Source organism: Portunus trituberculatus, chromosome 14 (assembly GCF_017591435.1).
Source record: "Portunus trituberculatus isolate SZX2019 chromosome 14, ASM1759143v1, whole genome shotgun sequence".
NCBI lineage: Eukaryota > Metazoa > Arthropoda > Malacostraca > Decapoda > Portunidae > Portunus > Portunus trituberculatus.
The window spans coordinates 1,271,471-1,288,083 of NC_059268.1; the positions used below are offsets into that span (position 1 = coordinate 1,271,471).

General features: G+C 38.4%; 1 protein-coding gene across 1 annotated transcript in view; it reads right to left on the bottom strand.

Annotated features, from left to right (window-relative positions):
• LOC123503770 (mucin-2-like) overlaps nucleotides 1-14,866 on the bottom strand; it is a 23,294-nt gene extending 8,428 nt beyond the window's left edge. The window contains exon 1 of the mRNA XM_045253772.1: nucleotides 14,699-14,866. Within this exon, the coding sequence (XP_045109707.1) occupies nucleotides 14,699-14,866 (168 nt within the window). The remainder of the gene's footprint in view (nucleotides 1-14,698) is intronic.
• Between the last annotated feature and the right edge of the window lie 1,747 nt (nucleotides 14,867-16,613).

Sequence of the window (16,613 nt, forward strand, 5' to 3'; positions counted from 1 at the left end):
AAAGCATTCTGTCTTTCACTCCCCGCAAATTTTCATTATAAAATAGATTAGGAGTGAATGAGAGGAATTACATGACGAAGAGGAGGAGGAGGAGGAGGAGGAGGAGGAGGAGGGTATGCATATGTATCCACTCACACTCTCACGAACATTCAGCCTTGTGAAAACGATGAATAAAAAATTTTAAAAATGGATAGAAAGTGAATTGCAATAAAGAGAAGTAAAAAAATAGTTAATAAAACCACAACAAAAAGAAAGAGAGAATGCAATAGAAAAATGGAAAAGAAAATGGAGAAAATGACAATGAATGAAAGAAAACGAAAAAAGAAAAATACACCAGTTTAATAAAAAAGAAGGAAACAGAACGACAAATGAAAAAGAGGAGAGGAAAAATAAGAGAAGAATTACAATAGTTGCCCCAGTGAAGTGAAAGGATAGGCAACTATATTGCCGTTTTGTGTCTCTTGTAACAAGTTCCCGGCAATGCAAGTGTTCCCTTTGTGCTGGCAATGATTGTCTCGGGGTTTTTGAAGCGCGTCTTGGAAGGGAAACGAACCACACCAAACCTAACCTAACCCAACCAAACCTCACTTAACCTAATCTAACCGAAACTAACCTAACTTAACCTAACTTAACTTCACCATAAGTTAGGTTAGGTTGAGAGAGAGAGAGAGAGAGAGAGAGAGAGAGAGAGAGAGAGAACCAATCGCGTATTGCTATCATCATATGACCAAAATTTCATATATTCCCTTCAAGACACCGTAGGAGGAGGAGGAGGAGGAGGAGGAATACAAAGGAAAGCAAAACAGCAACAGACCTCTTGGTCCTTTGGAGGCTGTTTGGTAACTCCTTCTAACTGACTACAGATAAGAGAGACAGGACAGTACAGGAGAAGAGGAGGAGGAGGAGGAAAAGGAAGAAGAAGAAGAAGAAGAAGAAAAAAAAGAAGAAGAAGAAGAAGAAGAAGAAGAAGAAGAAGAAGAAGAAGAAGAAGAAAAAAAAAAGAAGAAGAAGAAGAAGAAGAAGAAGCAAAAAAAAGAAGAGGAGGATGAGGTGGGAGAGGAGGACCAGGAGGAGGAGGACGTTACCATACGGAACGAGCTCAGGGCTCATTATTTCCGATCTTTGGATAGGCCTGAGACCAGGCACACACCACACACCGGGACAACAAGGTCACAACTCCTCGATTTACATCCCGTACCTACTCACTGCTAGGTGAACAGGGGTTACACGTGAAAGGAGACACACCCAAATATCTCCACCCGGCCGGGGAATCGAACCCCGGTCCTCTGGCTTGTGAAACCAGCGCTCTAACCACTGAGCTACCGGGCGTGTGTGTGTGTGTGTGTGTGTGTGTAGACGTTTGTTGTGATTGTAGTAGCATGGAGTATATAGAGAGTATTAGTTCGAAGCAACAAAATTGTTCAAATGAATGAATGATTACTTGTCATTTGAAATCGGCAAACAGTTGGCTGCAACATTGCTTCTCAACTCAAGGATAGTCAGTCACCGTGACTAGTGGTTAGTGTCCGCGGCGGATAAGCTATTATGTCATTTGTTCCTCTTATTAGGCTAGGATGGCAAGGAGAAAGAAAAAGACCTCTTGATCCGGAAGAAATGACGGCTTTGTTAGCGGAGGATCTAGATAGATGGATCAATCATTCTGAGTGATTCCATTGATACAGAATCAGAGCCTAAACTTGAGCCAGATAGATAGATAGGTAGATAGATAGATGGCCTGCGGCCGACAGTCTGATGCTGAACAAACAACACAAACTCAGGATCATATTCAATACAATTGCCACAATCAATCAATCACCTGTGGTGGACACAAAGCCTTTTTTTCCCTTTAAGGGAGGGAGATAGTGGCGTCTAACTTGTCCACTCAGTGAGTGAGTGAGTGAGTGAGTGAGTGAGTTACCTTTAGAAATATTTGATGGTGTTTTGATGAGGAATGACTGGATCACATTGTGTCACAGACCTGCAATAAGTATGCATGCACCAAAAGTCTTGTTGTTCTGTCATGAAAAAGGAGGAAGAGAAGAAGCACACACTTCTGTACACTATCAAATGGATGCTTTCATTCCATCCATGGATTGCAAGGAATTGTGTGTGAAAAACCCATCCATTTATTTATTCCTATCACTCTACCAATCAAATGATTTGTAATCCTTTTTTTTATACCAAGTTGGCTTTTCACGGGAATTTATCGGGAAAAAGGAAACTTTAGGTACCTCCTATCTCAAAGCCCACCCACTAGGAAACCGTTGCCCAGTGAGGAAGGCCAACCTACACTCAGACCGTAGACAGGATTCGAACCCGTGCGCTTGGAGAACCCTCGGACCCCAAAATGTATATCAAGAGACAGACAGATTTGCTCTTGTCCTTCATTTGTGTGATAGTGAGCCTACCTACTTACTTACTACATTCAATTTGAAGGAGGATGCCCTGGATACTCTCATACAAAGATTCAAGTCATCTTATGATGTAAGCATAGATGAGTGAGTCTCTCCTCCTCTGCAAAGGTAGGTGCACAACTACGTCGGCTAAAATGGAACAGGTACCTACATTCACCATACAATCTTCTATCTTATCTGAGTGTGATACTTGCTATGTTTGGCATCTTTTACTCCATCTACTACACACCAAACAAAACTAAATAGAAGCCTTGCCTGACGAAAAGGTGAAAACAAACACTTACAAAGCCTAGCTGCCTACTAAAATAGTTTTGAGACTAAGGCACTCCCTACTCAATCAGCAGGGGGGCCAGTTGCTACTACTAGTCTACTACTACACTCTGTTGATCACTTCACCACAATACAATGGTTTGCAATTGTTTTTCTTGATAGTATTAATACAGAGGCAATAGGCATTGTTAGATCCCACACAAAAATGCTACTACTACTACTACTACTATTACTACTACTACTACTACTACTACTACTACTACTACTACTACTACTACTACTACTACTACTACTAGTACTACTACTACGACTACTACTACTACTACAAGCATAACATGAAATCAATGGAGGGATAACAAATAGATGAGTCATCTTGCTAACCACAATAGTATATTATGAGGATTCTATGGAAGAGGTAACAAACAGTAGTAGTAAAAGTAATAGTAGTAGTAGTAGTAGTAGTAGTAGTAGTAGTAGTAGTAGTAGTAGTAGTAGTAGTAGTAGCAGCAGAGCACCAAGTAAGTAAGTAAGCAGCAAACACATGGCTGGAGTGCACAAAATGGACCAAAGAATAATAATAATAATAATAATAATAATAATAATAATAATAATAATAATAATAAAACAATAATAATTAATGTGTGTACAAACATCACCTCGTAAAGGTGTCAATAAATATTACAAGACAATATTTATCAGATTGGTGATGGACATTGCATCAGTGAAATGCAAAGCAAATGGTGGACAGAAATGCTTCCTTGACTTTAATTAAGCTAAAGCTGATTGAGGAGATCATCTCGAAATGTGCTGGTGATATACGTATTACCTACTTACTAGCTAAGAAAGCCTAATTAGTAGTGAGTGATGTTACGTTCACCGGTTAAACTGGTAAGATTGGCATCGGAGAGCCGGTGAACAATAACAATAAAAAAAAAACACTGCAGGTTCAACTGGTGAGGAAATGCAAAAGGGGGGTCACTTTAAAAAGCTATTTTAATAACCCATAATGAAATTGACACATATAACAAGAAACATGAAACACAGATATATAACATGAAACACAGGAAAATGACATACACATATACATATAACACAGTAATAAATACAACAATAAAGAACCCAACTTAATACCTAACAATAATCCTAATCCTATATAGAGGCAATGTGGAAAACACGGACGAGGGGAAGTGATACTTATGCGGTGTCGCAGTGGTGAAATGCTGGGTGATGGTTGATCCCACGGTAGACCCAAGAGGCGTTGTGTTCACTGGTTGAGGCTTGGATCTCAACTTCCAATCCAGAAAGCCAAGAGCTGGCTCAACACTTTCGGTTGAGTCGAAAGGGGCCGCGTGAATCCAACTTCGGGACGGTAGCGGGGCTTCATGAAGCGGTGACGTGGAGGGTTCATGAAACGGTGGCGTGGAAGGTTCACGAGACGGTGACGTGGAAGGGGAGGCGGAGAGGTGGCGAACGAGGTAACAAGCGGAGGAGGTGATGGTAGTAATGTATGTTACGGGCGGGCCGTAACATTTCCTCCCCCCTAAGACCTCCGTAATGGGCTCATGAAGGAGGTGAGACAGGAGATCTTGATAAGGCGTCGGCGATGATGTCCACCCCCTTGATATGGTCACTTGTAGATGGAAGAGGCGGGAGTGATCCGGCGTCCAGACCACTGGTTCCGAGGAGAGAAACGCTTTGAGGTGTTGGAAGGCTTGGTCACAGGTCGGGGTCCAGTGGAAGGGGACGGAAGTGCTGATAAGGTCCGTCAGGGGGGCGGCCAGGGTGGAAAAGTTCTTACAGAAGCGTCTGTAAAAACCAGCCATCCCCAAGAACCTCATGAGAGCTTTCCTGGTGGTAGGGACAGGGAAGCCAAGGATGGCCTCCACGTTAGCTCTCTTGGGGTGAACCTTGCCGTTCCCCACCACATGTCCCAGGTAGACCACCGTAGACTTCCCGAAGGTGGACTTGGCCAGGTTGATTGTAAGCCCGGCTTCCTGCAACCGACCCATCAGCCTCCGAAGACGGGTCAGATGTGTCGCCCAGTCGTCTGCAGTCACCACCAGGTCGTCCAGATATGCAGATGTTCCCTCCAAGTCCTGAGTGATGTAATTTATAGCCCTCTGGAAGGTGGCGGGAGCATTAGACAAGCCAAAGGGCATCACTGTGTATTGGTATAGTCCGAAGGGGGTGATGAAGGCGGATATTATTTGGGCCTCGTCCGAGAGGGAATCTGGTAGTAACCTTTAAGCAAGTCTATAGTGGTTACAAATTTGGCTACTCCTATACTATCTATAAGGTCCTCTATCAAGGGCAATGGGTAGGAGTCTGGCACCGTCACTTTATTTAATTTCCTGTAGTCGGTGCAAAATCGACTACTACCATCTGGCTTAGATGTTAACAGGCAGGAGAAGCCCAAGGAGATATACTAGGTTCTGCAAGGTGATGACAGAGCAGATAGTCTACCTCTTTTTTCATCAAGTCTCTTTTAATGGGTGAAATGCGATAGGCTGGTTGTCTTATAGGCTTGATGTCATTAGATATTAATGTTATGTCATGTTGGATAGTATTACAAACTCCTGGAAGGTCACCTGTGATTTCAGAAAAGTCTAGCAATAACTTTTTAAGATCAGACTGTTGTGAAGGTGTTAAGGAAAGAAACACCTCATCAAGGTTGGACATGATTTGGCTGTTTGAGGGGCGTCCTTTAGGTGACGAGAAGAGGAATTCGATGTCGGACTCTTCCTCGGGGGGCACAGGACCAGACTCCTTCCTACCAGACATACAGGTACAGCGCGAGACAAGTCGTCCTCTGGTTCTCTGGAGTGGTAAGGTTTCATTAGATTAATATGAACAAGTTGGGAATCCTTACGACGGTCAGGAGTGTGGACCACATAATTTAATGGACTTAGTTTTTGAGCCACAACATAAGGTCCCATGAACTTACTGTGAAGAGCATTGCCTGGAGTGGGGAGAAAAGTAAAACCTTGTCTCCTGGTTTGAAACTTCTCATGACAGATTTGGGAAGAGAATTCTGTTGCATTTTAGTTTGAGATTTGAGGAAGTTTGATTTAGCAAAGATCTGACTTCACTGATTTTATTCTTAAGGTTACTGATGTAGTCAGACACACTGGGGCTTGAAGGAGTATTTTGAGTAAACCATTGATCCTTTAATATTTTGAGAGGCCCCCTGATCTGTCTACCATAGAGTAATTCAAAAGGGAGTAACCTAAAGAATCTTGAGGAGATTCTCTTAAAGCGAAGAGAAGGAAAGAAATACTTTCATCCCAGTCTCCTTGATGCTCCAAGCAATACTTCTTCATCATGGATTTTAATGTTTGGTGAAACCGCTCCAGACAGCCTTGGGATTGGGGTGGTAAGCCGAGGAGGTAACATGGTCGATGTTTAGCTCATTCACTATCTGTTGGAAAAAATGGCTAGTGAAATTGCTACCCTTGTCAGACTGAATTTGTTTTGGAATTCCTACCGAGGTGAAAAAATGTATTAGATGTTTTACAATGGTCTTTGATGTGATGTTCTTAAGAGGGAATGCTTCAGGGTACCTGGTAGTGGGATCCATGAGGGTTAACAAATACTGATTCCCTCGTTTGGTTTTGGGTAAGGGCCCTACGCAGTCTAGAATGATCTTTTCGAAGGGCTCCGTCTGAACTGGAATAGGCGTCAGAGGAGCTGGCACAAGGCGTTCGTTAGGCTTACCCACAATTTGACATATGTGACATGTTTTACATAGTGTGACACATCCTTTTTCATTCCTGGCCAAAAAAATGTTGAAGAGCCTTCTTGTAGGTTTTTTGGATGCCTAGATGACCTGACAATCCATCATGAGCTAGTTCTATAATGGCTGGTCTTACAGACAAGGGGATGACAACTTGATGTGTTTCTGACCAGGTGTCTAGTTGTTTCAGTTCAGGAGGTCTGTAGGCACGCATCAGGACTCCTTCCTGATAATAAAAACAAGGCAATTTAGACATATCCTTTGTCTCACTGGCAACATGTCTGATCTTAGCCAAAGTGAGATCCTGTTCCTGAGCATTAATCAAATTCTCCTTTGAAATGATGTTATTGTACAAGTTGTCAGTAGAGGCAATCATTGGTGGAGGAGGTGATGAAAGGGCAGGGGACTTGGACTGAGACCTGGTGACTGCACACACTGGGAAGAAGTGAGGGGATGTTTCGTCCAGGGTCTTAGTGGGACTTTCTGTTAAGGGAGAATCAAGAACAATTAAGTTTGGAACAGCCAAGTTACCCGCAAGATCATTACCCAGTACAAGATGTACCCCGGTACTGGCAGTCCACCAGGTTTAATGGCTACCTCAACCTCTCCTGAAATGAACGGGCACTGTAAGCTAATATTAGCCAAATGATAGGAGAGCTGTGATTCGAGACCTGTAAGGATCACCTTCTCCCAGTGAAAGCCTGTTTGATGTTAGGGATGACATCTTCCCTTAAGATGGATTGGGCAGCACCTGTATCACGCAGAACCTTGATATTTATTGCCTTGTCTTTACCATCAGTCAGGGACACTTTACCTTGATACATGTACGAGTCATAAAGTTCTAGAGGAGAGTTGACAGGGTTAGCTAGGGCCACTGGTTTCTTGTTCTCAAATGTGTTAGGTCTAGGGACACAAAAGAAAATTGACGTTGAGAACCCTTGCAATTTGGGTGTCTACATTTCTGGATCGTGTGACCTGGCTTCTTACAGTATGTACACCAGGGGGAATTATATGCATTTGGCGAGAATCCGGTTGGCTTACCACCCGTGCCCCCAAAACCTTCCCCAAAGGAGGACCTAACATTAGATAGTGAACCACGACCTCTACTACCCAGGGATCCCATCAACAAAGCAAACGCATCAGCCACTTTAGCGGCAGACATAAGATCACTCTCTCCCCGTTCTTCCACATGCCTCAGAATATTAAAAGGTAACTTGTTCTTCCATTCTTCCAGGACCATTAGATTGAGCAACTCCGAAAAGGTGGTAATGTTAAGGGCAGCTAACCATTTCTTAAATTGTCTTAGTTTCTCACTAGCGAATTCAACATAGGTGTGAGACTCTGGTTTCACATACTTTCGAAACTGCTGTCTGTATCCATCAGAAGTGATAGAGTAGGCGTCTAGAATGTTACCTTTGATCTCTTCATATTCTACCTCATCACTAAGGCCGTTGTATACCCTATAAGCTTTTCCTACTAGCTTAGGGACAAGGAGAGACACCCACTGATCCTTGGGCCATTTATTCCTATTAGCAATGCTCTCAAAAGCGCGAAATGACCCGTCAACATCAGATTCATCAAAAGGGGGAACTAGCGGAGCAGCTGTAGCAGGATTAAAGCTTGCTAACTGTTTCTTTATATATATTTCTTCCCCTCTAAACTTAGCGTCATTTCGTAGGGCTAACTCCTGAATTTCTAACTCTTTCTCCTGCCTTTTAAGTTGTAACTGAAATTCTCTCTCTTTATCTTCTTTTTCTGCCTGTAGTTGCATTTGTCTTTCCTGTAATTCTCTCTCTTCCTTTTCTGCCTGTAGTTGCATTTGTTTTTCCTGTAGTTGCATTTGTCTTTCTTGTTCTCTCTCTCTAGCTTCTTTTTCTGCCTGTAGTTGCATTTCTTTCGCTTCTTTTTCTGCCTGTAATTGCATTGTTTTTCATGCATCCGGTATTGTAGTTTAAGCTTCTCAATTTCCCATTGACTTATCCTACTCTTATCCTGTTCTTCCTGGGGACTGTGTATTATAGTCCTCGTAGAGGCTGACATGGGAGTTAACTCTTCTATGGCATTTTCTAGCAACTGACCTTCTTGCACTAGATGTTCAACAACTACATTCTTAATGACCTCTTTAGTCATCTAAGACGTGATGGGTACATCAAAATGTTTAGCGATGGTCTTCCATTGGTCCTTCTTTATATTAGCATCTTTAAGTTGTTCCAGAGAAGGGTCGGCACAAAAATCTTCAACGTTAAACTGAGCGGATGCCATATTAAATAGATGTTAAACCACAAAAAAAATGATAAGCGAATTACTTAAGTGAGGAACTTGGCAGAGTGATAATAAAGGCAACCTTGGAAATTACCTAGATTATACTTAAGTAAACACTTATGAGTACAATCACTAATGAGGGGTAAACTAGAGAGTTACGGCATTAAGAGGGATCCGGATTACTCTAGTTACGAGACTTGAGAGTGAGGAGCGAATTGTACTGAGACTTGTTATTGATAAGGAGGCAGATTAGTCTGCGAGACTAGTTAAAATGGCCGATTCTAACTAGCGAGAAAAATGATCCGCGAAGTGAGGGGATTGAGGGTTCGCATGAACATATGATGATCCCGACACTTAGATAACACTTATTACACACCTGCCTATGTGCAAAAAAAAAAGATAAGTGCTATCGGTGAACACGCCTTTCTACCTGGTTTCCTGCTCACTGGAAAAATGGAACACTGAACATGGGTTATAATTGTCCTGTAACGGTCGCCAATTGTTACGTTCACCGGTTAAACTGGTAAGATTGACATCGGAGAGCCGGTGAACAATAACAATAAAAAAAAACACTGCAGGTTCAACTGGTGAGGAAATGCAAAAGGGGGTCACTTTAAAAAGCTATTTTAATAACCCATAATGAAATTGACACATATATAACAAGAAACATGAAACACAGATATATAACATGAAACACAGGAAAATTACATACACATATACATATAACACAGTAATAAATACAACAATAAAGAACCCAACTTAATACCTAACAATAATCCTAATCCTATATAGAGGCAATGTGGAAAACACGGACGAGGGGAAGTGATACTTATGCGGTGTCGCAGTGGTGAAATGCTGGGTGATGGTTGATCCCACGGTAGACCCAAGAGGCGTTGTGTTCACTGGTTGAGGCTTGGATCTCAACTTCCAATCCAGAAAGCCAAGAGCTGGCTCAACACTTTCGGTTGAGTCGAAAGGGGCCGCGTGAATCCAACTTCGGGACAGTAGCGGGGCTTCATGAAACGGTGACGTGGAGGGTTCATGAAACGGTGGCGTGGAAGGTTCACGAGACGGTGACGTGGAAGGGGAGGCGGAGAGGTGGCGAACGAGGTAACAAGCGGATGAGGTGATGGTAGTAATGTATGTTACGGGCGGGCCGTAACAGTGATCCCTCCACCACCACCACACAGGCTCACATCAGGAAAACACACACAAAAACATTCAATTCACCTCATTCTACTTCAATTTTGTTGAGTTTTAATAACATCACTTGAGCTTCATAGATCTGTGTTTCATTTATTAAAATTGAGTTTAGTTTTATTAGTTTTGTTCAATTTATTGTAGTTTAATTTAACGTCATAATTTCAAAAATCAATTAAAAGAAGAAAATTATATTTTTTTGTAAGAAAAGAAGAATTAGGAGAACAACAACAAGTAAGAGAAGAAAATAATTCAAAGAAAAAAGAAAGATTAATAAAAAAATGGAGGAATTAAAAGAAGTGGAATTATATGGAGAGCAAAAATTAAACGAAAAAAAAAAAATCAAAATAAGAAGAAAAATTAAAAGAATAGAAAAATAAAAGATGAAAAATAATTAAAGGAAAATAATTAAATGAAGAATTGAAATGTGAAAAAAAGAATTAAAAGAAAAAAAATAAAGGAGTATAATAAAATAAAAGAGAAACTAAAAGAAGACAAAAGAAGAAGAATTAGAAGAAGTATTAAAAGAAGAGGAATGATTAAAAGAGGATGTATTAAAAAAAATAAAATAATGGAAAGAAGTTGAATTGAAACATTAAGAAGAGTTAAAAGAAGAATAATTAAAGAAGGAACAAGAATTGAAATACGAAAAAAAAATCAAATTTAAAAAGAAAATTTAAGAAAAATAAAGTGTATAACAATAATAAAAAGAAATAACAAAAAAACAAGAGAATGAATTGAAAAGAGAAAAGAATGAAAAGAACAAGGTAAAAAAGGATAAGAGGAATTAAAAGAGGAAAAAACGAAAATCAAACGAAGAAGAATGAACAAAACGAGGAATAAGTAAAAAAAAGACGAAGAATTTAAATAGGCCAATTATTAAAAAAAGGAGTTAAAAGGAAAAGTAAATCAAGTCATAAAAAGAAGAAGTAAAGGAAAAACAATAATTAAAAGAAGAAGACTTCAAAAAGATGAACATTTGAAGAAAAAAAAGTAGAAGAAGAAAACTTATAAGGAGAAAGAGAAGAAGAAGAATTCAATGAAAAGGAAATATCAAAAGAAGAAGAGTAATGAAAAGAAGACGAATGAAAAGAATAAGAAGATTTAAAAGAAGAAGAATTCAAAGATTAAGAAAATTGAAAAGAAGAAAAATAAAAAAAAAGAGAAATGAAAGATGACAAAAGATGAATTGAAAGAAGCTTCAGAAATTGAAAAAAATAAAAGAAGATGAAGAATTATAAGAAGAATAAGCAAAAGAAAAAATTAAAAGAAGAGTTAAAAGAAAAACAATAAAAGAAAAATAATTGAATGAAGATAAATAAAAAAAATAATAAAAGAACAAAAATAAAAGAAAAAGAATTAAAAGAAGAATTAAGAATGAAAAATAAAAAGAAGAGACAAAAGATGAAGAATAAAAGAAAAACAAGAATTCGAAATGAGGAATTAAAAGATGAAGAATAAATCAAAGAAAAGAAGAACTAGAAACAAAAATAAAAAGAAGGAAAAATAATAAAAAAAAGTTTTCCTAAAAGAAGTAAATGAAGAAAAACTAAAAAATTAAAAGCAGTCCATGAAGAAAAAATTAAAGTCAGAAGAAGAATTAAAGGTAGAAAAACAATGATAAGAGGAAGAAGGAAATGAATTACACTGAAAAATAAAAGAAAAAGAATTAAAAGAAGAAGAAGGATTAAAAAAGAAGATTTAAAAAACGTAGATATAAAACAATCAAACAATACAAAAATAAAGTAATTAAAAACAATTGAAATAACGAAAGGAATTAAAAAGATAAATAATTAAAAGAAAAATAATTTAAAGAGGAAGAATGAAAAGAAGAAAAATGAAAAGAAGAAAAACTCAAAGATGAAGAATAAGAAGAAGAATTGAAATACGAATAATGTAACCCTTTACGTACGGGGAGTTGATTGACTTTCCGTGTGTTACAGCGGGGAAAAGTCACACCTGTCAAAAAGGATCAAATATTTTTTTCCTTATAAAATCATATTTGTTTGTGTTGTTCTGAGTACAACGCTGTAGTTTTCAACATGTTATCACCTCTCACACCAAAGTTATTGCATACCAAAAAATTCTCCCCAAACCCATGGCAGAACCCGCCGCTAAGAAATACCCCCCAACCTCCGATGACACAGGAAAAGATGACGTATTGTGAGGGGAACACATTATGTCTCAAAGCTCAAGGAGGCGAGCGAGAAAAGTTGCCAGATACCTCCACTTGTCCCTGGACCAATAGTGAGAGGGGGGGGGGGACAGATTCAAACGTTTAGCGCGGAAAAAGCATGATTCCCGTAACGATCCCAGACTCTACGCACGCCATCCTGCAATCGTCCAGAAACGATCACCGTACGTTAAGGGTAAAAAAAAGCAAAAAATAGAAGAACAAGAAGAATTAAAAGAGAAAAGCTACAAGAAGAACAATCAAAGAAAAAAAACTAGATAATATAAAATTAAAGATGAAAATTAGAAGAATTAAAGAAGCAAAAATAGAAAAAGATGAATTAAAGAAGAAAATTTAGAAGAAAAAGAATTAGAGGAAAATATAGATCAAGAATTAATAAAGAAAAATTACAAGCAGAAGAATTAAAGAAGGAAAATAATAATTATAATAATAATTAAAGAAGAAGAAGAATGAAAGTAGAAAGGTGATTAGATGGCAAGGAAAATGTTGTGGTGAGAAGACACAGGTGGTTGTGGTGTCCACAGGAAGACACAGGTGGTTGTGGTGTCCACAGGAAGACACAGGTGGTTGTGGTGTCCACAGGAAGAAGAAAATTAAAAGAAGAAAAAAATAGAAGAAAACTTTTATGAAGAAGAAGAAGAAGAAGAAGAAGAAGAAGAAGAAGAAGAAGAAGAAGAAAAAGAAGAAGAAAAGAATGAAATGAAAAGAAATGTCAAAAGAAGAAGAGTAATCAAAATAAGATGAATTAAATTAATAAGAAGATTTAAAAGAAGAATTCAAAGATTAATAAGAAAATTTAAAAGATATAAATAAATAAAATAATTAAAAGATGAAAAATAATTAGAAAAAAGAAGAATTTAAAGATGTTTTTAGAAATAAAAATATTAATAGGGAGGAAAAATTAAAAGAATAATAATAAAAAAAAGAAAAGAGTAAAAACAAATAAATGAAGAATAATTAAATGAAGATTAATTAGAATAATACATAAAATTTAAATAAAAAAATAAAGGAAAAAAATGAAAAGAAGAAGAAATAAAGAATATGAAATAAAAAAAGAAATAAAAGATGAAAAACAAGAGAAGAACAAGAATACGAAACGAGGAATTAAGAACACTGGCAAGGCTTGGATTTGGTGGCAGCAACTGACGATATCGTACCGGAAAGCATTAAGTCTGCGACACAATACTGTGTTTTCTATGTACTGCATGGACTTGTCTGTTGTTTGCTATACTTAAATTAAATTATGTATCAGTATACATCCGTTGATAATAGTATGAAATAATAAATTGCTTGTCTTGATACAATTTTATGCCGTTTTAAGAACATCATCTGAAATTATGAATGGAGGCTCAAACAATGCTATATGCAGTCAGTTATCATTTCGGAAGTTCGTTGCAGGTAATATATTATACGGTATTGTATTTTCTAATTTTAATTCATCTAAGATTAATTACACTTCTCAAAGATTGCTCATAATGTCACACAAATTCAATTAATGCCCTTAGAAATGTTAAGCTCATCTCCGTAAATCCTTATCTTCGTAAATCCTTCATCAATGTTAATCACATACAAATAAATCCACAAACATTAGGTGCCAATTTCACAGCTGATGCATCTCAATATCAACTCAATGCTTGACTTCTATAAATGCCCATATAATGTATACACCACAATATATCATATGTAATTATCTCCTCAATATGATATATCCTAATGCATCGACTGTGGGAATTGCACTACACATACATAAAATCTTAATATAACATCGTAATAAATACACATCCTATATTTGTTTCCTCCTTTCACTTAAATGACATAAACATTGTCTTAGACTGCATTAACAACTATAGAGCTTTACTCACTAATACAAGAAAGAGTCTGTCCATGACTCAAATGTTTCTTCTCCTCCTCTCGGCCACTGCCTTCTGCTTTCTCCTCTCGTTTCTGCCAAGATTCTAGCGATCCTCTTGCTGGTTTCTGCTTATTTTAAATACTCAAGGTTTCGTACCTTTTCTCCACGCCCATTTTACCATCTACCATTCAGAGATCAGACATGTGGAGGTCCACGTGTGACAATGTAAGGACGAGAACACATACGAAGGTAATGTAGAAACAACCTTAAACGTAGTATACACAACATTGCCTTACTGGTGTTTCATAGGCTCAACTTTTCCCTAGTCTCATAGCACGTTCACCATTGGTCTAAACATGAAATACTGCTTGTTCATTGGCCATTTAAAACCACCAATCCTGTTTAACTACACGTGGGGAAACACGTGTTGACTATACTACTCTCCAACATCGTAACCAGAGTATTTTGTTTTGGGTGTTTGTTTGGGTCTGCGTACCATCTGATGCCTGGCTTCTCTCTCTTGTTAATGTTTGCCTCCCACTCTCGTGTTCGCAGCAGGGTCCCTTTACAATTCTCCCGTAGACGTAATTATTTACATCCTTGTGTGTTCTTCCACTGCTGCATCACGCTATGTCCCACCAGGCTGTGGCATGCCAGGTTATGACATACCCCCATCCTTAGTAGCGCGTCCCGGCGCTAACTGCTAGTGGTGAGGGCATGCGTGATAAGCGGTGTCCCCCTGTTTTGAACTGGCGTTGTGTGCTGACAGTCACCTGGGCTGGCGCAGCCTGTGCCAAGCCAAGGAGTGCACAGGGTCGGTAGATGCGGTAGGCCACCAGGCCGGCCGCGATGACCCCAATAGGCAACAGGATCCAGAGCCAGTCCTTCCAGTTGTGCCAGTCGAGTGCCGTAGGAGGGGACTGTTTCGCCAGCGGCTGCATATGTGCAATATATTTTGGGACAGACCAGGGCTCAAGACCAAAACTGTCGGGAATGCTGATATTAGTGGTATTCACAATAAAAGAATGTTCCCAGGATGAGAAGGCAATGGGAGTAGTAAGGGGATAAGGTTGAATAACCATAGGAGCTTCAGCAATATAATGAGAGGAAGCAGGGAGAGAAAATGTATCACTATGTATAGAACAACCCTGACTCACTTTCAGAAGACCAGTACCATTAATAATGTGTCTAGTAGTAGGAATGGAGGAGTTTTTACAATTCACAGTAATATCTAGTGGTTTGCTTGTGGCATAATTCCATCCAGATGGCTGATCAACAAAAATAGGCTTGAAAGACTTCACAATCAGCGTGTTACATATATCAGAGACAGAAGGCTTGTGCAGAAAAATAGCAACCTCACAACAATCAGTGTTAGTGGAATATATAGGTTGGTTGAGAGGACATATCAATATATCATCAGACATCCTACAATCATCAAAATCATCAGTCAAAAAAATTGATTTCTTGCTTTGTTAATCACTAAATATTTCCTTGAAGGTTGATGCATTAAAAAAGCATCTGATTTAGAAATAGGAAAGGGAAGGGAGGTCATCCTGAAGACATCAAAGGTGTCAGCTGGAATTCCGCGCAAAGGAACAAGTAAGTAGAAGCTCAAGTCATGTAATGCAGTCTTATGGATTACACGAATAGCAGCTCTGTGTAATCCTAAATATTCTGGTTTAGGAGGAAACAATAACTCATGTTTAACTGATATCTCATCTAAAAGTTGTAATAAAAATGCATTTGTCACAATATTAGGAGAAATATGGGTTTCCATCATGCTTTGTAATCCTATCTTAAAATTAATATGATCAGCTGCAATGGATGTCAAGGCTAGCTGGACATGCAGTAAAATTTCCAGTGAAAGAATGGATTTTTCATTATTTTCTATGTTTTTTCATCTTAGTCATAAGGGTCTTAGTAACACGGGTAGCAGTTTCTAGTTTTTCTAATGTTTGATGAACATTTGTTAGTTCATTGAGAGTGACATTGATAACATGGGAATGAACATTTAGGAGTTTTCTTTCCTCTTCTGTGAAGGAGTCTAACGATTGTAATCTTTTATGAATAAAATCAACTTGATCTTGTGTAGCAGTCCCAAATAATGTGTTTGCAAAAGATCCTATAAAATTTATTGCCCCCCTTTTTTTCCTTCTAGGTTGAGGAATGTCATTGGCCACAATATGCATTAGGAAATCCTGCATTGAAGCATGCTAATTTTTAAATCTTTCTTGAAAAGCCAGGATATGCTGAGAAATCAAAGAGGTAAACAAGATAAAATCATCTCCCTCAATTTCATCTAAATTATATATTATATTCTGAGTGATGATAAAATCATCTCCCTCAATTTCATCTAAATTATATATTATATTCTGAGTGATATTGTTGGCTTTTTTAATTGGCTCATAGATATCCTCCAATTTCAACAAAAAAGGCACCACATAAGCTTGTCCAGTTACAAGTAGCTGATGGTCTTGGGAGAAACTCATCCCTTGTTGAGGAGGTGAGCTTTGGGGTACATCCCAGGCTTGAACGTATCCCATGCATAGCCCCACAGTCTGCAAAGGAACATTTCATTTTATTTTATTTTATTTATTTTCTTTTACCATATTCTAAGGGCTTATGCATTACAAACGGAAGATTCGGCACACTTGTCCTCGACCGTAAACTGTATGGGACTGACGTGGT